The sequence below is a fragment of the Echinops telfairi genome, unplaced genomic scaffold, assembly GCF_000313985.2.
Source record: "Echinops telfairi isolate 266 unplaced genomic scaffold, ASM31398v2 ScPeMD7_18;HRSCAF=68, whole genome shotgun sequence".
NCBI classification, from domain to species: Eukaryota; Metazoa; Chordata; class Mammalia; order Afrosoricida; family Tenrecidae; genus Echinops; species Echinops telfairi.
In genome coordinates this window covers 49,792,884-49,814,133 of record NW_022103915.1, presented here as the reverse complement: position 1 = coordinate 49,814,133, position 21,250 = coordinate 49,792,884, and the positions used below count along the sequence as shown (strand labels likewise).

The 21,250-nt window shown below is 47.9% G+C and overlaps 1 protein-coding gene and 1 pseudogene across 1 annotated transcript in view; both read left to right on the top strand.

The window, feature by feature from the left end:
• The window catches only part of TMEM260 (transmembrane protein 260), a 68,953-nt gene extending 61,867 nt beyond the window's left edge, over positions 1–7,086 (top strand). The window contains exon 15 of the mRNA XM_004698983.3: positions 2,612–7,086. Within this exon, the coding sequence (XP_004699040.3) occupies positions 2,612–2,869 (258 nt within the window). The 3' untranslated portion in view covers positions 2,870–7,086. The remainder of the gene's footprint in view (positions 1–2,611) is intronic.
• LOC115868711 lies at positions 623–923 on the top strand (annotated as a pseudogene).
• Positions 7,087–21,250: the final 14,164 nt, after the last annotated feature.

The window sequence follows — 21,250 nt, the reverse complement described above, 5'->3', positions numbered from 1 at the left end:
GAAGGAGCTGAGACTTCCTGCTATGTAATATGCCTGTCTGCTTTCTATGGCACTGTCATTTGGTAGGCAACCGCTGCAGCACATTCCTGGATTGATTGTCTCTTCGAGCCAGTTAGCGCTGCTACTCCTTGAGGTACTAGGTATCACCTTAATGTGTAGTGTTGTACACAAGACAAACAAGGCCAAACTTCTTAACTAACGAGTCAGCCCCAAGCCTCCCTCAGTCCTGGTTTGTCAAGAGCAGGGGTCCTCAAACTTTTGAAAGAGGGGGCCAGTTCACTGTCCCTCAGACCATTGGAGGGCCGGACTATAGTTTTAAAAAAGAACTATGAACAAATTCCTATGCACACTGCACATCTTATTTTGAAGTAAAAAAACAAAAACAAAAAAAACGGGGCAAAAACACCCGGCGAGCAGATAAATGTCCTCGGTGGGCCGCATATGGCCCGCAGGCCGTAGTTTGAGGACCCCTGGTCAAGAGCATTTTCATTAGAGAAGAGAGGACATTCATGTCATTATTTACATTATCCTGCTCAGGAGCTCATAAAGGGCATTGGTGCTGTTGGGTAAGCACTGGGCTGCTAACTGCAAGGTCAGTAGTTCAAACTCACCAGCTGCTCTTCGGGAGCAAGATGAGGATCATCTGCTCCCACCAAGATTTAAAGCCAGCCAAGGCCAAGATAGCAATGAAACTCACCACCTTCCTCAAGAATGCCTGGGTCAAGGAGCTGGTGCTGGTCTTGTCCTTCACCATCAAGGAGCCTTGCCGTAATTCTGCCCCTGTGAATCCCTTACACCAAGTATGCCAGCAGGATCAACAAAGCTACCTAGTACCCCTCCCAGATGTTGGGAAAATGCCCTAGGTCCCCAGCCACCCACAGGACCCCCAGGGCCTCAGCCTGGAGTGGCTGAAGAGACCGTGAGCCCTGCCAGTGACAGCTTAGTGCCCCCCAACCCCCCAGTAAGAACCTGGAAACAAAAAGATGTACAGCCTCTGAAACCCTATGGTTGGTCGCTGTGAGTGTAATGGACTCGATGGCAGAGAGGTGTTTTTGTTTTTGGTTTGGTTTTTAATTCTGTGGACATCACATCACAGTGCCATGGGAGAGCAGGGAGTTGTAAACTCCTACACAGAGAGTAACGACAAGACACACACACACACCTAAAGGAGAAAATATCTCACCTGATGGCAAATGACACGGGACACAGTGTCACACGCTAGAAGGCAGTGTGTCCACCACCCAAACAGGCCGGCCACGAGGGCCCCTCGTTCTTCCGAGCAGCCGAACAAGCTCTCGAGTGCGCTGGGGGCAGTGGGGGAGCCCGCAGGGCCCGAGGAGGGTTTTGACAACTTGAGGGAAGCCAAGAGCCCGAGCGCTGCTTTGAGCCTGCTCTGTGCCGAGCACACCCCTCGTTGGAGGGAGGCTGGGGGAGAGAAGCAACGGTCAGAGCACATGGGCCTGTGAGAAACGCTACCCAGAGAACAAAAAGGGGGGAGTCCGGCTTCCCAGCTTCCATGCATATGAGAATGTGCGGGTTATAAAGGGGAACTGGGGGCGGGGTTTGGAATCCCCTGAAAAGGGCTATGAAATGTGGCCATGGTATCTCACACGGGCATTGTGGCCCTTTTTCTTCCGGAAGCTGTGTCAGGAAGCCAGGTATGCCCCTGTCCGCTCTGGATAGGAGTTGGGAAAATAGGTCATCTAATTGACTCCCTTTCAGCTGAATGATTTTACGATGACAGTTCTAATTCAAAAGGCACTTGTCCTTGGAGAAAGCATTCTTTCTGGGTAAACTCCTGGAAACGCAACCCCAGTTGAAGTAGAGGGTTCCCTGGTGCAGATTCGGACCTTAGTGTATGTGTGTGTGTGTGTGTGTGTGTGTGTGTGTGTGTGTGTGTGTGTAGTTGTTCATTTTTTATTATTCCCACCCCCACCCCTGGAAAATTCCCCATCAAAAAACCTCTCTGTCCAGTGGACACCCTTTCTGGTGTGAAAACACCAGAATCTGAATTCCTGCTGCAAAGTTAGCAGCCAGCCAACCTGCAGCTAGAAGACCCTGAGAAGATTGGAAATCTCTTGCTTTAAGCAAGGCTCTCTCACATTTTATTTGCATGCTCTGTCTCTGGATTCCTTTGGGATGTTTTGTTGTTGCTGTTAACGTAAAGAGAAATGTAGGTAAAGCATGTGGCACCAAATTTAAATACCTTTACTTGCCCCCCCACCTCCAGTCTTCTAAAAAGCTCTTCCCCAACATCTAAATTTAGAGTTTCAGCCTTTCTGCGCATTGAGTAAATAGCTTTCCATGAATTAAAACTAAATCCCATTCCCAGAACATCTTTCAAGAGGAAGAGCATTCGGCCCTGCTACGGGGTGTTTCTGGCTTCCCAGCCACATCTGGGAAACCCCAGTGGCCGTTTCAGAGGAAGCATCTTTTGCTTCCCGCCACTGCCTTCATTTCAGCCGCATCCTTGCATTTTCCGCGTGGCTAGCAACGATTCGATTTTTACCGCGGGTTGTGTGCACTGCGTGCGTGTGCACGATGGATTCCCCCGCGTTTTCAAAAGTCGGGGAACTAACGATGGGATACCAACCTGCTGTTGTTTTTACAGCTTTATAAGGAGATTGTCTATTTACAAAAGGAACACCCCGTGAACTGGCACAAGAACTATGCCATCGCCTGCGAGCGGATGCTGCGCCTCGGGGCCCGCGCGGCCGACGCCGAGGGCCTGCTCTCGGAGACCATCAGGCACTTCCGCCTGTACACCCAGAGGGCGCCCAGCGACCCCCAGCTGGCGGACATCGCAGATGCGCTGCGGCACCTCCGCCGAGAGCTGCAGAGCCTGAGAACTACGGAAAGCAAAGCCTGAGACGCCAAACGAAGTCTTCCTCTTCGTACCGTCCGAAAGGTTTTCTGCCAAGACCAGCAGCCTTGTACCAGTAGTCATCTCCCAGTTATCCGTACCGCGGGGCGGCAGGACTGGCTCTTGAAGCGGTTAGTGGTGCAGTTTGCTGCTTCCACGCGATGCCCTTCGTTCATCCCCTGGCACCACAGTAGCACTGCGGTGAGGGCCTTTGGGAACAAAAGCTTCCTCCTCCTACCGTCGTTCCCCAAATGGCAACGCTTGTTTGGGTTCTAGGAGAGAACGCACTACTTCCCCATCCTTACAAATATCCACCCTGGATCTTTAAAGGGCCTTGCTTGGTGGGAAGCACATTCTCATAAAATATTATTACCAGACCAACAACATTGTCTTTTCCCCGCAAAAGACATCATTTTTAAAAAGAGTGACGCCCCGCTGTGCTTCAAGTTTGAGTATGGTATTTTGGTGGTGTTTTGATTTGCTTTGGTGCAGTTGTAACCACGGTTGTTACGGAATGCCACGTGTTCAGCTAAACGCCAACTGGGGAATCGTATGAAAAAACAGTTGGGGTTTCATTGTTTCCGATCCTTCTCTGAAATTACCAAAAAGAAGGGAAAAGCTCATTTGATGTTCGCTGATGTTGCATGATTCCTGTCAGGGGGAATTTTTGTGCTTTCTTCGTTAGTTTTACATTTATGTTTTACTTCTAGTTCGACGCATAGGCTGCTGGCCCAATAATTAGTAGGCTCCTCCTGGCAAAGCTTTAAAAAGAGAGAGAGAGAGAAGAGGAGGAGGAAGGCGGGGACTGGGCATGAGGAAGTGGTTCAATACATCCATTTCTGCTACAAGCATCTTTTATACATATTACTAAAGAGCACATAGTACGAAATGCAAATAATGGTCCTTTATTTTATTATGACAGTTAATTAATAGCAACCTGTTTTAATGAATAAAGTCACTCAGAGTCCTTCAGCACTTCCTAAGTAGAGGCCAGAATCTGTAGGGATTCTTTTCCCGCAATTGTATAGCTCCCAGACTCCGAGCACTATATAGGCCCCTGTATAGAAATGCTCACTAATGAAGAGGGAGGGCTAGAAGCTTGTCTGCATTCAAAGATCACTGGTGAGTCATTCAGCAAGAAAAGGCCCCTGACCAGGAACAGTCACAGTTCCGTGGCATTGTGCTAGCCAAAGGGGCTGATCAAAGGTCTCCCGCGGAGCTTGCATGGTTCCCTTTCAGACGACGACCATAATTAAAACCACTAATTCTCTTTTAAAATGCTGCAGGATGCCATGTAGGCATCTGTCTGGAGTGTCCTTTGTGATGTCATAAGCTGTTAAGGACCAGCACCGAGGGCTTTTGAGGGAAATGCCAGTCATGAAGGTGCTTCAAGACAAGGGTGCCCCGGCAAGCTTGACAGGGCCTGGCCTGCACAATCCGAGCTGCATTGGCCCCTTGTCAGCTGCCAGTAAATAAATCTCAAAGGGGGAAAAGCTGAAGTTTCATTACCTGATCCATGGGGCTTTGTTGGTTTTGGCATCACACAGGGGAAGCTCTCGCCCCTCCATTCTCTGGGTTTGAAGATGTCCATTGGAGCCTGCAGGGCCTGGACAGGGTTCAGAGCGGAACCTTTTGAAGAGTGTCAATAGTTGTAACAGTTCAGCTGTTAGAAAGACAAATAAATGGAGGAGCTCATTAATCCGCTTTTGGCTCTCGGTGCCTTTTGCCCTTTTATCACAGCCTTATTAGGCTCCTACTCATCTTGAACCAGGGGGAGAAAATGAATTGAAGTTGGGGAGTACTAATTGGCAAAGACTTTGAATCACGGGCCAAGAACTTTCACTGACTTGAAAGTCACTTCTCCACAGGGAAGAACCGAAAACCTGGTTTACCGTAAAACAAAAACTTGTTGGCGTCGGGGTGGGGTGGCGATGTCAGGAGGCGTCGGGAAAACATCTGAGCATACCCAGTGGAAAGAAACCGTGGAGGGTTAGGATTTCTCACTTTTCTGAAAAAGAAGATAACTGGGAAATGAGATATTCAGAGTAAACTTCCCCCCCCCCTCCCCCATGCAATGTTCTTATTGGTCTGGAGAGGAAATGAACATGTTTGCTTCTGAATGACAGGATCGCAGCGAGATGAACATGGGTGAAGCAGCCATGGCCCTCAGTGAAACAAGTAGCTCTCTGCATCGGTAGTGTCGGCGGTAGGGGAACACTCCGTGTGTCTGCAGACACAGGCGATATGTAAGGAGCCTTTCCCAAGCCGCATTTCCTAGTCATTCGCTTAAGGGTAGTGAGTGAAGGCCCCGGTTGAGATGGCCTGTGCTTGAGTTTTGTGCCTGTCCCATGGAGCGAGAAATGGGGAGCTTCAAAAATCCCATGATCTTTTCATTCCATTTTTCCACCAACATTTTGAATCCCCCTCACTGAATACGCTTTAGGGATTGATTATGGTCATGCGATGATTCCGTCTTTGCACGACGTCTCTCTTTGGAAAAACAATGAATGGTATGTTGGCCAAAGGTAGTGAGAGCATCCATGTTTAAAGGTCTGAAGCCTGCTGGTACAGGGAAAAAGAGTAGCCTGTGCTGAGTCCTAGGGTGCTGGGATCAGCCACTTAAAAACACTCCTCTGCCTTCCTGTGGTGTGAGGTTCAACAAGTCCCTCTCTCATGCCTTCTCTCCCTCTCCTTGGCTAGTTCACAAACACCGTGAAATCTGACAGAAGGGGTTGCCTTTAGTCTAAACCCCCCCCCCCCCAACCCAGACATCGGAGTGCATGTGAAGGAGGTGGCCTCTCATCCAGGATTTGGCCAGCATTCTCTGAGCACTGTCCCAGGATTGGGATGGATTGGCAGGGTGACAAGAACCCCACAAAGCCAACTTCTGCCTAGACTTTGGCCTGAGGAGCAAGTGGGAGCCAGCAAAACTGTCTGCCTTCCCACATGCTTGAGTGCCCTGCTGCCCTGGCACCAAGGCTGGCATCCACAGAGGGTGAGTGGAGAGGGCTTCGCAGCTTCCATGTGGTCTGGCTACAGAGTGTACACGGTTCCCTGTCCCTGTGCCCGCTGATGAAGCTGTTTGCCTCTTAGGAGCCACTTGGTTTTTTGCTTTGTAGTTTGACTTGTTTGTTTGTTTGTTTTCTAATGTTTATTTTTCTAATGTTTATATTCGGATACTCAAAATGTAGCCCAAATCAAAGGCAGTCCACTACTAGTGAGCTATTTTGAAATCTTCCAATGGAATTGTAAAATACTACTCATGTCCAGAATGCGCATAATTTTTGATGATGGAATTACGCTAGTTAGCCTTTAGCATAGTTAATAGAGAGCTTATAGTTAATAGATAGTAGATATTAAAATAAAGCTCATTTAAAATGTTAGGGCTCTTTTAAGATACTGTTTTTGTTATCAGGCTAGGGAGAGTAGCTTGTGTAGTTTATATTTTGAAAGTTAAACAATGTGAATTGTTACCACCAAAATCCCTCCTTGTTTAAAAAAATTAATTTTTATATTCAGGGAAAAAAATTATTTTAACTTCACAGATATGGGGGGGTGGAAAGAATCTTATTGCAGCAAATCCCCTTACGCTGCTGGACTTTGGTTATATTTTACAAATGCACCCAAGTCGGGGAGGCATATTTGAAATCAAGTTGGCACCACATCCTACAGTTACATAAAGAAAAATGCTCCAACCCAGTGGGAAAGTCACATTGCTTTGTTCATCCTCAAGTGTGTGTGTGTGTGTTTATGAGCCTCTACTCATCAACAAATACATAATGTTACCAGGGATTCTGGAAGCATCTAAAGGCCAAGATCTCGGCACAACATTACAGTGCAAACAAGGAACTAAAGCTTTCGCAGGGCTCATATTCAATGAAGACGTCATTGTCAGTACCCGCTAACGGTCTGTGTGGTTTGGAGCACCACGGATGGTGTGCAAAGACAGTAGAGTATGCTCACTTGGATCTAGCAAAGTAAACTAGTAGGAATATATCTTGTGTAAGAAGTGGTTTGTTTGTTTTTTCTGGAAAAAATCTTGATTGCTTTTCAATAAAGTACTATGTATTTTGTGGAAATTTATGGAATGGAATGAAATAGTACATGATGCCATGCTACAAAAACGTGAAGGTAGACAGGGACAGATTGACAGGTAAAGGTTCCAAACCTATGCCTATGAAGCCAGCGACTGGTACCCTGTAAATAAAATGGTTTGTATCTTTGTTGTTGTTGTTGATTTGGGGTTTGCTTTCAGCAATACAGGAAGTTGAGCAGACAAGGTTCAACACACAGGTCAAGGACACCAAGGCCAACCAGTGGACCACACCCCTGTCCTACTGACCCGCCTTCACAGAGCGCCCAAAGAGTCTCAAGTCTCTCCGTTGCCCTTCCAGACTCCCTGCATCAAGTCGGTGTCAGCTCAGAGAAGTCTCCTCTTTCCCCCGTGCGGCAGCGGCTGGTTGCAGGTTCCAACCTCGTGGTTAGCGGCCCAACATGTAATGCAAGACCCCACAGGGCTCCTTGGGGTTGCCAGCCAACGAGGATACTGTTGTTAAATTAAGCTCTAATACAAGATAGAAATAAGCCAAAACACTTTCATAACATGAGTTGTTTAGAATTTGTTATAAATCTGACATACGGCGTATTGAGAAAAAACATCCCATGGATGAAAGTGGAATACAATCTTCATACATTAACTAAATAGAGATTATGTTCCATTTAAAATAAACAATCATCTTCTGCTTTGAAGTATGATCTGGAAAGAGGTTATTTGGTAATGTAATCTTTTAAAGGAGCCCTGGTGGCATTGTGGGTTATGCATTTGGCTGCCAACACAAGGTCAGCAGTTCAAAACCACCAGCTGCTTTGCAGGAGAAAGATGGGGCTTTCTACATCAGAACCCCACAGGGACAGTCTATCCTGTCCTGTAGGGTCATCGTGAGTTGGATTGACTTGATGACAGTGAATTCAGTTTTTTATTTGAGGAATCTTTTAAGACATTTTGAGATCTTTCATCTAAAATGTGCACTGGATCAGTGGTTCTTAACCTTCCTAATGCCGCAACCCTATAATACAGTTCCTCGTGTTGTGGTGATCCCCAACCATCAAATTATTTTCGTTGCTACTTCATAACTGTAATTTTGCTACTGTTATGAATCGGGCGACCCCTGTGAAAGGGGCGTTCAACCCCCCAAGGGGTCGCAACCCACAGGTTGAGAACCACTGCACTAGATGGTTGAACCATCGGAAAACCTTCACACCCGTGGTGGTTGCTTCAATGCCAATGTCAATGTGATTGAAACCAAAAAGGGGAGACACTGCTTGGGAGAAGAGACCAGATGTTCTCGTACCTAGGTCATAGTGTGGTGGTGATTTCACCTTGGGCTAGGGTTGCATGGTCAGCGGTTTGAAACCTTCAAGAGACCAAGACTAGGCTTTCTACTCTAAACAGAACAAAAACGTTGCAGTCTGAAATGATTCACCACCCCAGAGCCGTGGCATGTCTAAGTGGATCAGAGGGCCCACTGGGGATTTGCTGAGGAGAGAGGGAAAGAGTCGAGGACTACACCGTCCTTACAGTGTAAGATTGCACTTGGACAGTGGTCAGAAAAGATTATCCATGGTTTTCCTTTGAACAGTACGTTTCATTTTTCATCGTTTTATGGGCATAGCCTTCACAGCATACCATTCAATAGTTCAGTCATATTAAAAAGAGTTGTATACTCCTCGCCACAATCAATTTTAGAGCATTTTCTTCTTTCTGTACTCATTGTTATTTGCTCCCATGTCCTCCCATCCTCCACTGGCAGACCCCCGAGAGACTGTTGATCCAGTTATTGTCTCCAGATATACCTCTACATGCAGAAAAACATAGCACCTCCCAATAAATAAACACTAGCAAAGTGAAACAGAAAACCTCAACAGAAAAGAAAGCAGGAAATATTAAACACTAGAACAAATTTAAAATAGGTAAAGGGAGCCCCGAGGATAGGTGTTGGGTTTTAAAGGAACTGCATTGGCAGTAATCCACTTGCCAATGCAGTCTGCAAAAATAGTACTTTAAAAAGTCAATGTAAAGTATCAAGGGTTCTTTGAAAGGCATTTTGTGGAGTCTTTTTGTTTTGGTTTAAATAAAAGGCACATGATCCTCTTTATCAAAAACCACTAGGATTTCTTTGAAGAGTTGAAAGACAGTTTAGCAGGTGAGAGGAAGTTGGGTTTTGTTGTTGTTGTTTTTTTAAGCCAGCAAACAGTCTGGTTTCGAGCAGAAGGATAAACCAAAGATAAATCATGCTGAGCCTAACTAAAGCAGTTCATTGGGGGAAGAATACTTGTAATTAGTGACTTGCTTTATTTCATGTGTAAATGGTCACTGGAAGTATAAATACAGATACCAGTCACTATGTGGACTAGTATTAACACATTAAGCTTTTCTTTCAATCACCAGGAAGTCAAGAGCATTCACCTGCCTGGAGCAGTTTAGTTCCTCCCAGTCCAGGACTGTAAGGAGTTATAATGATTATCAAGTGGTGAGTCACCAAACCAACTCAGTAGGCATGAACCCACATCGTTTTAATGAAATAGAATTTAAAATCCCACTGTGCACCTGAGATAACAAGGGTAAGTAATATGAAACTTTCCTTGAAGCTTCATTGAGGTTTTATGTACTTTTTATATGTGTGTACATGCATATAGCCCCTATCATACAGAGAGGTGTCCATTTAAGAGAGAGAGAGAAGTCATTTACATACAAATCTGTGAAGGTGTGTGCTGGGTCAGACTAAAAAGGCATTTCCTAACATGGGTCAGGAAAAAAAAATGTAATTGAAAGTCACTGGCTTGGGAAATCGAACCAGCTTTGTTGAATGCTAAGGCACTACAAAGGATAGTAAGGCATCATCTAGTTTCTAGTACAATTAGCGCACTTAATCAGCTTTTGTAAATGAAGAACCAGACCTGTACTACCTGAGTTTGCGTCACCTGGCTAGTAGCAGAAGTGGGGCTAGAATATGAGTTTCTTGCGTCTGTTTGTTATTCTTTCCCACTTCCATAGCAGTTAACACATGTACTCATTTAACTCCCCAAATAATGAGACTGAATTCAACTTCTGTGAACATTTCCTCCAGGCAAATGGTGTGGGAGATCAAGAAAACTATGCTGCCTGAAGTGCTTGCAAAAGACTGACACTGAATTCCCTCCCCTCCTCCAGCCCTCGCGAGTGGAGCGTTGACTTCGCTTTTAGACGCACACAGCTAGTTATAGCCCTGGCATGTGACAGAGCATTTCCCTATGCACCCTGGACTTAGGAATATATACCCAAATTAAAGGGCTTTAGTGTGACAAGAAAAAAGCCACTTTGAAATCCAGGAACGTATTAGCATAAATAACATTCCAGCTGAATTAGCGACTGAAAAATCCGTTTGAAAATGTTTTACTCATTTATATAGTCCTTCTCTCCCAAGCAGGATTCAGAACACAACTCTATTTCTATGTTTTGCAAAAGGAAGTGTGTCCCAGGTCCACGAATATACCTGAAGTGGGAAACTAGCCTTGGCCTCCTAGAAACCTAGAGTTGTAGATCGTGATTGTTCTGTTTGGTTCAGTCACTCTATTAAAGCATTTGGCAAGAGTCTCTTTGAACACCTAAGTGGCTAGCTTCCTAATTATGAACCTCACCAAGCCAATGTCAGTGAGCTGAGGGCTTCTTCCAAATGTGGCTCTTGAGTCATATGTGTGATATGTAATATGTAAGTCATATGTGTGATATGTAAAGATGTGTAATAATAATCGCAGCCACTCTTCATTATGATAACAATCTCTGGTGGCTAATGTAACAGAAATGGTCTGCAAGCTTTGCTGAAACTTATCCATCTCTGTTGACTCTGCTGGTATATGAACTACTGGTGGCGTGGCTTCCAGCATCATAGCAACATTCAAGTCACCACTGTATGACTTACTGAAGGGTGAGGATGGCGCAGGGGCAGGCAATGCTCCCTGCTGTTGTTCATCATGTCAAGCAGTACCTAACAGTGACAACACTCTGGTGAGGAAATGACCCACTAAATGGCTTTCATGCTTGGACACCGCCGGCTTTCCTCCACATAGTTAGGGTACGAGTTGAAGTTATTTGACCCTTCCAACTTCTGGAGGAAAACACATTGGGTGCCATGCATGCGACAAAGACCTTTCCAACAATACCAGCCAAACAGTTGCCACATATAGTTTGTCCTTTAGCCCTTCTTACTTGTCTCCTAGTGGACATAGATCTACAGAGCAGCCTCAAGCTGTGGGCCACTGTGAGAGAATTCGTACAACATGATGTGTGAACCTGTGCAAGGGTGTACGGCAGTCTGGTGGTACAGCGGTCCACTCAAGCCCACCCAGCGAGGTTCTGGGAGAGAAAGACCTGGTAAGCTGCTCCCATAGAGATTATACCCTAGACAGGTCTCCGGGACGGTTCGGCTGTGTTGTGTGGAGTTGCTACCAGTGAGATTCCAGTCCATGGTGGCACCCAACAGCCATTGTTCAAGAATCTCTCAAAACCAGTTGGTTTTAGAGCAATCGGCGAGACCCCATAGTTATTGTGCTTCCACTGTCATGGGGAACATCACGCTGTGACTTGCTTGAACGTTTGGCAAGATGGCAGTCCCTAAATTACTTTCATTTCATATTGAGTAAATACCTGAACAAATGCCTGGTATCGTGCCTAATGCCTCTCCCTAGGACCTCCCAGTGAGAGGGACAACAAGGATGGAAGCCTGGGGCGTTCGTTTTATCCCTAAAAGAACAGAGCAGAGAAACCCAGTCTCTCCAAGCTTTCCATTAGCAAGTCGTCACATCCCCCACTTGCACGCGGTCCCACGAAGCACATGCCTTTTTCAGATCACACTCACTGCCGTCAGGTGCATTCTGACTCACAGCACCGGTAGGACAGGCAAGACTGCCCCTGTGGGTTTCGGAGACCGTGACTCTTCAAGGGAGTAGAAAGCCCCATCTTCCGTGAGCAGGTAAAGCTAGACTCCCAGCCCTGCAAAGTGCAGCCGTACTGGGGGCAGGTCTCAAGTCCTGGGGCTTCATGGCATTTCCTGTACCATAGGGTTAGACTGGGTGTGACTCCACCACCATCACAGCTTCCTGGTGTGATGTGGTTGTAAGGTTTAAACAGGGTTAAATGCGCTGCATTTAACGGTGCCTGGGACACAGCAGATGGGCTTGGTGTTAACGGTTCTCATTCATTCGTTTGCCAGTAGAACTAGTTCTCAGCCACTTTAGACACCTGATGAAAACTAGTCTTTAAAAACTCCTGCCGCTTTGCCTCCTAAATGTTTGTGAGCAGTTTACATCTGCACCTGGAAAACATGAATAATATCGTTTAAAGTGCAGCACTGATTCTAAATACTGTGGGATTTAAATGATGTGTGGGTAAATGAAGTTTTAAAGATGAAGACAATGTGACTGATTCCAACAACGAGAGAGGTGGCTCACTCTGCATGAATGTGCGCACCGAGACACAAGCAGCACATTCCAAATGTCCTTCTTCCAAGCATGGACTCCTCACAAGGACCTTTCTTCCCTCTTCCTATTGGCTGTCCTAAACCGTGGCCCACCATAAAGCAGGCTCACATCACGTTCGCCTCCTGCCCAGACTTGGATTTTGCCGTCTATACATGTGACCTGATTCTGCCTTCCCCAAATATCAGGAGGGTCCATTGGCTCCCAGAGACTTCCCCAAGGTCAGGTTCCTCCCAGCATTCTCCAGTTCTTTCAAGGCCAGCCTGGGGGTGGCCTCAACGACTTCCCCATAGAGGTGAAGATGGGTCGCCAGTGAGCACCCCAGGTCTTTCTTCAGTCACTTCATCAGTGACCATCATTTGAGCTCCTGACATGTACCAGGCCTATGTGCTAGGCTTACAGAGGTGGGGGCAGGCAGACAGGACTCTCTACTCTGGGGCCTACCTTCTAGTCGGGGAGAGAGTCAAAACGCAAGTCCAACAATTGCCCCAAAGATCCTTTCTCATCAGGCTGCTGTGACTTGCATGATGCTATGATGCTGAAAACTATACCACGAGCATGTTAAAAACTAGCAGGGTCACCTGTGGTAGACAGAGTTTTAGCAGAACTTCCAGACTAAGAAGCCCTGGTGGTGAGGTGGTTGTGTGTTGGGCTGTGATCCACAAGGTCAGCAGTTTGAAACCACCCGCTGCTCTGCAGGAAGAAGATGGAACTTTCTACTCCAGTCAACAGTTCCAGTCTTGGAAACCCAAGGGGGCAGGTCTACCCTGGCTTATAGGGGCCACTAGAAGTTGGCCGGGGCTTAATGGCAGTAGATTTTTTGGTCCAGACTAAGACCAAGAAGAAATGCCTGGGAATCTGTTTCTGAAAAGTTGCTAACGAAAGCAGAATATTGTTCGCTATAGTGCTAGGAGATGAACCCTTAGGTTGAAAGGCAGCAGTGGACGCGAGCGTGCCTGTGGGCCTGAAGACTTCTGGGGCAATTCGTTCTCATGTGTGGGGCTGCCGGGCACGCAGCTGACTCTACAGGCACTAGCAACCACCAGCAGATTTTTACCCAACCAAGAAGCTCAACCCTGCTTTGTCATTGTTAAAAAGCTGATTGTGAGCTGGTCAGCACCCACTGTGTCCTCTACACAAACCAGCAAGTCTCCCACCTATCTAGATGTCTGGGTCTCCTTCCTGCTCGGGTTATCTGGAGCCCTGCAGAATCCACAAAGTGCTGGCCTGGGCCACAGCCCTATCATTTCAGGCACGTTCTCCTCTGGGGCACATTCCTTCCTGTACATCAGCATTCAGCATACTGTCTTGCTGGATTCTGTCACATTCTTCTGTTCTCAGTACCACAGGGTGAAGGAAATGTAGTGCTGTCTACCTAAAGCAAACCCAACTCTCCCCTGCTCCCAGGGCCACGTAGAGTGACAGAGACAGAGGAGACGCATTCGAGACACGTGCCACCTGCCCTGACGTCCCCTAAAGTGGCGGACTGATGGCATTCCTGCTCTCAGCACATGCCCTTGCTTAGCTCACTCCCTGCCACGGAGTGAGTGGACAGTGCTGGAAAAGCAGGGTCTGCTCACACCAAGCCCGGGCAATCCGTCGCCGCCACAGTACTGTAGCCCAAATGACCAAATCGCCGCTTCCTCACGAGAAGCCGTCAGACAAACCAAATGGAGGAGAGCTGCAGACACCCAACCAGTGCTCAGAGGGTTAGGCTATGAACCCAAAACACCAAACGCACACCTATCGAGTCGGCTCCGACACCCAGTGGGCCTCGAGCAAAGCAGAACTGTTCCTCAGGTTGGTACATCTTTAGGGGAGCAGACAGCCTCCTCTTTCACCCAGGGAGTAGCTGGTGGGCCCAACCTGCTGACCTTGTGTTTCACAGCCCTAGGGGTAAATCAGCACACCACCAGATCTCCTCGTGTTGGGAAAGACAAGGCACGATGGAGGGATTCGCCACGGACTGGAAGACACCACGGAGCTACAGAACCAAAGACCAGGTGGGGCCCTGGATCGGATTCTGGAACAGAGACATGGAAGTCAAATCTGAATGAAAGTCCGCAGCGTTAAGAATAGTCTATGGGTGTTGGTTTCTTGACTTTGCTCACTGTCTTCTGGTTAGATCAGACCGCTACGTGAGGAGTAAGTGGGTGGATGAAAGTTATAGATGTCTTCTGCGCTGTTTCTGCAACTTGCCTGTAAATCTAACACTATGTCAAGTAAAAAGCGAAAGAAAACTCAGAACACACCTCTCCTCTCTGACTCCTTCACCTTCTCTTCCGGCTCTTTCAGGCCACCGGCTGAGCAGTGGATACGACTGTGGTCTTTATCATGTGATGGTTCGGCGCACCAATGATCAAACCACAAGATCATAAAGGTCACACACTCACTGCTAGTGAGATGCTAGAATCGGTGGCTCACAGTGGCCAGGGACCAGACCCCCTCCTAGCAGCTGTCCAGTGTGTTCTGGGTGAGGACTGGGCTTCTCCAGCGAGTCTAGAGGGTCCTGAGAGAAGTTGTATGGGATTTAATGCCCCTTCCGCGCCCCGGGGCTCGCACCCTGTTGAGGCCAGCAGGAACTAGATGCCGCCGATGATTCCGTGGTCTGGGTTTCTCTCCTCAGGCAGCCACTATGGGAGAAGAGGGAGTGGAAGCGAAGCACGCTTAATACCTTAATGCTTTCAAAAGATGATTCAGGCTTCCGCGGTTTCATTAGTATTTGCTGAGAGAAATACATTTTAAGTGGCATTATGCTAAGTAATTATTTCTTATAAGATGTGAAACGAAACACATTTTACTCGGTACAAAATTATTCCGGCCACGTACTGAATTTGGTGGCTGCCTCAGAGTTTGGCTTGCAAGAAGGGGAGACCCGATCTTAGTATTGGGGGGAGGGAAAGGAGAGGGGGGGGGAAGAGCTGGCCCCTAAAATATGCCACTAAAGGTAAGTCGATCTTTGTAGCGAAATCATGTTGGCTGGATGGAATATTAAACCTGCTACTATAAATTTCACGCCTTCCATTCCTACAGCAGATGTGGCGCGATGATGCCAAAAACTACTTGGAAGCGATGCGCCCTGCCCTGTGAACTCTCTTCCAGTAGAGGGCAGAGCAGCTAAGCGTTGTCTGGGTTGGAGACCCACTGATCAGGCTTGTTTGTAATTGCTTCTGTAAAGATATGTAACGGCATGCTTGGCTGCTTATTTACATCTAGGAATGTGGTTCAGAATAGGAGGTTTAGATTTATAACTTTGTTTTCGTCTGTCAATACATGGGAGACTTTGAGTTGCTGCGCGTATTATATTTACCGAGGAGCAATGTTAAATTGCCGGATTTAATTGTTACAGTACAGTGAATTATTCTATTATTTCTTACTTTTTTTCTTTTCTTTTTTTATCCCAAGGAAAATTCAAACTTTCCAGGCTCGGGGGCAGGATAAAATGGCTCTGAGCATGTCAACGTCTCAAGAGCACATTATTTTCTTATTGGATTGTGTTAACTTTACAGATGGAAATTTGAAGGAGAATTAGAAGGCTTAGAGATGGGAAATTTGAAGACGCAAAGAAGAAAGAGAAAAAGATTTCTGGAGGGGTTAACTGGTAAGTCATTTTTGAAAGCTGCTGATGCTAATTCGCCTAGCAAGAGACAGAGCAGACCCTAAACTGATCAGGGATGAGGCATGGACTTGCTAAGAAGGAAGAGGATCTGGTTTCACACCGAATTGCCAAAGGATGACTAGTCTCATCTCCCGCTTCCTCCAACCTCCCTCCTCCCCACTGCCCCTTCTCCCCTTCCCTCCATTCCCTCACCCCTTCCTTTTCTCCTCGCCCCCCACCCTTTGCCAGGGGCATAGCTCCAATAGGGCAACTTCCCACCATGTAGGTGGGGTCTTTGGTAGTTCCAGCTCACTTTTCAAAAGCAATCCCACCCTAAGGACGCACAGCGTGGTACCTGAAGGGACAAGCAACCTGACACCTATAAACGAGCATTCGTCCACAGACACTCTCCTGTGTTTGTTTGGAATGGAAAAAAACAAAGACAAATCCATCCGACTCATCGCGACCCCCTGGGACAGGGTGGAACTGCTCCTGTGGGGTTCTGAGGCTGTCACATGCCCCACCCCCAGGCCCTCAGAACTTTGAAAGCCTCATCTTTCTCTCTCAGAATGGGGGACGGTTTCAAACTGCTGACCTCGCAGTTAGTGGTCCCATGGGTAACTGCCCGCCGGTGGGGCTCCAGTGAAATGGAAAGCAGGGAGTAAGATGGACAGAAAGCTAACCGACAACGCTGCCACGGTGTGCTGGCAAGAATGGCCCACGGGGTCCCCTCGGCTCTGGCTCTGGTCTTTATGGGTGCAGGTCATCTGGCCTGTTGACCCGGAGAGAGCTGTCGGGTTGGAACCTCTGACTTCCCAGTCAGCGCAGTGAGGTTGAACCACTTTGCCAACAGACCAGAAGGCTCTGGAACCAGCTGTTTCCTAGGGAGGACCTGGGGGGAGGGGGGGACAGGGCCTTGCGGCCCCACACGGTGCCTGGTTTGCCTGAGCAAATGGGGCCCAATAGTGACATGGCCCATCACTGTCCCAGGCATTAGCATGGTGGACCCACAGCCTCATTATTGGGCTCATCTTTACCACCTCCCCCTTCTCCCCCCTGAAAACCAAACCCACTGCCAGTGAGTAGATTCCAATTTTTGACGACCCAGAGGACAAGGTTGGACTGCCCCTGTGGGTTCCCAAACGAAGCTTCCAAGCGAGGAATGGAGATTGGTTTCGAACTACTGACCTTGTGGTTAGTAGCCCACAGCGTAATCTACTGTGCCACCACACAGAGCCTAGTTTCCCTTCTGACGCTCTTCCGCGCGGCTTTGACTGAGTCTGCACAATCGCTTCTCTGAGGCCCCGTTGGGGAAGAGGGTGGGGAGGAAGCTCACCAAGTGCTGGCTTCTGGTGAACTTGACTCCAAGGGTGACCGGAGACTCCATTTTCATGCCGTGCCCCTTTTTAGCCAGGACCGCGTACTAAGCAGCAGTTGCTGGATGCTGCCATGGGGGCCGCCCCCAGCTCATGGGGACACCATTCGCAACAGAACAGATGCAGCCAGCTCGCGCTATCCCTGTGGTGAAAGGTTTGGGCACGTGAGTTCCATGGCGTTTTCTTTGTCCCAGTTCTCAGAAGGACTCTCTTAGCCTAAGCTGCAACAATGGGCTCAGACGTAGTAATGGCCAGGACGGTGCCCGACTGAGCAGTGCTCCCTTCTGCTGCCTGCAGGGCAGGGACGAGTTGGTCCATACCAACAACCGCCTCTGATGAACAGGTGAAAGGGGGCCCCTGGTGGGTGAGTGGGCAGATCGGGCTGCTACCAACAAGATGGACAATTCCAAACCGCCAGCTGCTCGGCAGGAGAAAGACGAGGCTTTCTACTCCTGTAAGCAGTTACAGTCTCAGAAACCCACAGGGGCTGTACTACCCGGTCCCATAGGGTCACCCTGAGTCGGAGTCAACTGAATGGCAGTGTGTTTGGTTTGTGCCACAGCATTGCCCAGTGCGATGGACTGTCCAACTTGCAAGACTCCAGTGATGGGTGAGTGGGGATTGTGCAGGAGGTGCTTTGGCCAGAAATGGAACCAGGGTTTTCCCAGAGGATGGTAAGACCTCTTCTGCTGGACCGCCACTCCCCGCCCACCCCAGCGAGTATCACCTGTCTAAAAGGGAAGAACTGAGAAACGGAAGTCACAGCATTTGAGAAGCTGTCCAGGGACAACTGGATGGGTATAAGCACCCCCGGGGGGAGGGGGGGGGGAGGTGCTACTTTAGGGCAGAAGAAGGCAAGAGCTTCAGGGGCAGCTGAAAGCAAGAGATTCCTGGGATCTCAAAAGCGAGAGCCCCAAGTGGTTAGGCAGATAGAGACGGCAAGGCGTACACTAGGCCAAGACTTTCAAAAGCTGGGGATCACTTTTAACCACAGACCGCCCAAAATCCATTTGCAGAGTCCCCACACAGATTAAGCCCCCACTGAACTCTTTCTGCTCATTGACCAAGGATGTAGATAATCTTGCCCTCAGGCAGAGTGCATTTGGAAAGTAGATGACCTCTATCCCTTTCCAGCCAGCTCAGGGCGGGGCAGTCTCTCTCAGGGGCTTGCTTGTGTCCTTGGTAGAGATCACAGTACTGGGGACACTACAGGGGGTCAACTAATCATTCATCGGGTCTATCAGTCACAGCCTGCCTGCCTTGGTCAAGACCAATCTTGTAAACTCTACTCGCAAACATAATGTGTGTGTACCAAGCATGGCCCTGTTCCTGCTTCTGCACTTCCCACCTATAACTGGGATGTAATCATCTGCTGCCAATCATGAATTTGTGACAGCTCCCTCTGTTCCATCCATGTTTAACTAGCCGGCCGACTGTGACTCCTCGGGCGCCATTTGGACCTCATGCTAAAGGCCTTCCTCATCCGGGTGATGTGTCTGGTCTTTCTGTTGTCTTTGTCTCTTTGAAGACCTGATAAATGTCCTCAAATCATCTCTGAGATTGGGGTCTCTTTTGTGTCCTAAAACAGGGCATGGGGGCAGTAAGTCACAGTGGAGGGTCCCTGGGGGAGAGCCTTTCCAGAGCCTCCTCCAATTTATGATGGAGCAGTCAGGTGTTCAACTGAAGCCCGATGGCCACACACAGCACATGTTCTCTGATGTCACTTCTGTGTGACTTCCAACCCTTGGTTCCGTGAAGGTCAGCAGAGCCAACTACTCCATAGACGTTCATTGGTTTCACCTTCTCATTAATGTACTCGACAGATTTCTTTGTGCCAGATGGGGAACCCTAGTGGCACCATGGTTTAGGTTTGAGCTGCTAACTGCAAGGTCAGCAGTTCGAACCCATCAGCCACTCTGAGAGAGAAAGCCTCTATAGCAGCTGTTCTCAACCTGTGGGTCGAAACCCTTTTGGAGGTCGAACAACTCTTTCACAGGTCACCCGATTCATAACAGTAGCAAAATTACAGTTATGAAGTAGCAACGAAAGTAATTTTTTGGTTGAGGTCCCCACAACATGAGGAACTGAATTAAAGTGTCGCAGCATGAGGAAGGTTGAGAACTGCTGCTCTATAGGGTCACTCTGAGTCCGAATCAACTCCATGGCAGTGGAATTGCATTTATTTATTTCTTTATCTATTTTATGTATTTATATTTTTATTAGGTTTCAGATAGTATAAAAAAACACTGACACGGTGCTTTAGAGTGTTGATGGTATGACGACCAGAGATTAGTAAGTGAGCGATTGCATTATAGGATGAGAAGGCACTCAGGGTTGCCTCATGAGCCTCAGAGGCACATGTCATGGGGTCCCAATGGCTGGCTTCTCAGAAGTAGATCACTAGGCCTTTTTTAGGAGTGCCTTTGAGTGGGCTCAAACCTCCAACAGCCAAGGATGGTAGCTGGTGCACCACCCAGGGGCTATCGTGTGGTACCTACTGTAATAGAGGCAACACAGAGATGGACAAGAATGTCACCCAAACTCAAGGTGGACGAGTAGCAGAGAGCAGCCTGGTGAGGAGAATAAGCTAGCTGTCAGACAGGAGAGTGAGGAGGGGAAGAAGGAGAGGGAAGGGAGATCACTGACGAGAAAGAGCAAGTGCACAGCCTCAGAGAGACAGAGGATCACCTTCAAGGCATTTCAAATTGGTTGAAATGTGGCACTTGAAATGGAAGCTGCGAGAAATGAGGCAAGTGCACCAAGCATGGTACGGCTCCGAGGAGCTCACTCAGACCACCTTTGTGAGCCTGAATTGTGTCTCGAGGGCAGTGGGAAACTGCTGGAAGGGCTTTCAGGTAGGGAGTGATGACATCATGTCCGTTGGGAATGGGATTGGAGGAGGGGCTCAGTGGGAAGCTGGGAAGCCTGAAGGAGACAGTTGCATTGAGTGACCTCAGGTGGATGGCCAGCAGTGAGGATGAAGGGCAGTGGAACAGTCCAGATTCTCTCGATATTCTTTTCAGAACTGTAATTCTAAGGCATCAACTCTTCTCTGCTCTTCCTTATTCATTGTCCAACTTTCACATGCATATGAGGTAAGTGGAAATACCATAGCAAGGGTCAAGTATACCATAGTCTTCAACACTTTAAAGAAGTCTTGTGCAGCCTATTTGCCCAGTGCAATACATTGTCTGATTTCCTGGCTGTTGCTTCCATGAGCACTGATCATGGATCCAAGCAAGATAAAGTCCTTGCCAACTTCACATTTTTCTACCTTTATCGTGATGTTACCTATTGATCTAGTTGTGAGGCTTTTGACATTGAATTGTAATCTATAAAGAAGGCTGCAATCCTTGAAGTGCTTCAAATCCTCTTCACTTTCAGCAAGCACGGTTGTGTCATCTGCAGAGAGCAGGTTATTAATAATGTTTCCTCCAATCCAGATGCCTCTTTCTTCTTCACATCGTCCAACTTCTCAGATCATGTGCTCAACAGACAGATTGAGTAAGCCTGGTAAAAGGATACAACCCTAAGACACACCTTTCCTGATTTTAACCATACAATAGTCCTTTGTTCTGTTCCGACAACTGCCTCTCGGTCATGGACAGGTGCATATTGAGCACAGTGAGGTGTTCCAAAAGTCCCCCTCTCCTCAAGGTTAGCCATGGTTTCTTAGGATCCACACCGCTGAATGCTTGGCACAGTCATTAAAACACAAGTGAACATCTTTCTGTTGTTCTCTGCGTTTAGCTAAGACCCATCTGACATCAGCATTGATGTCCCTTGTGCCGCATCTCCTGAATCCAGCTCGGCTTCCTCCCTGTGGATGACCTACTGCAAGCACTGTTTAATGAACATTAGCAAAGTCTGAGTGCATATGGTATTATTCCATAATTTCCA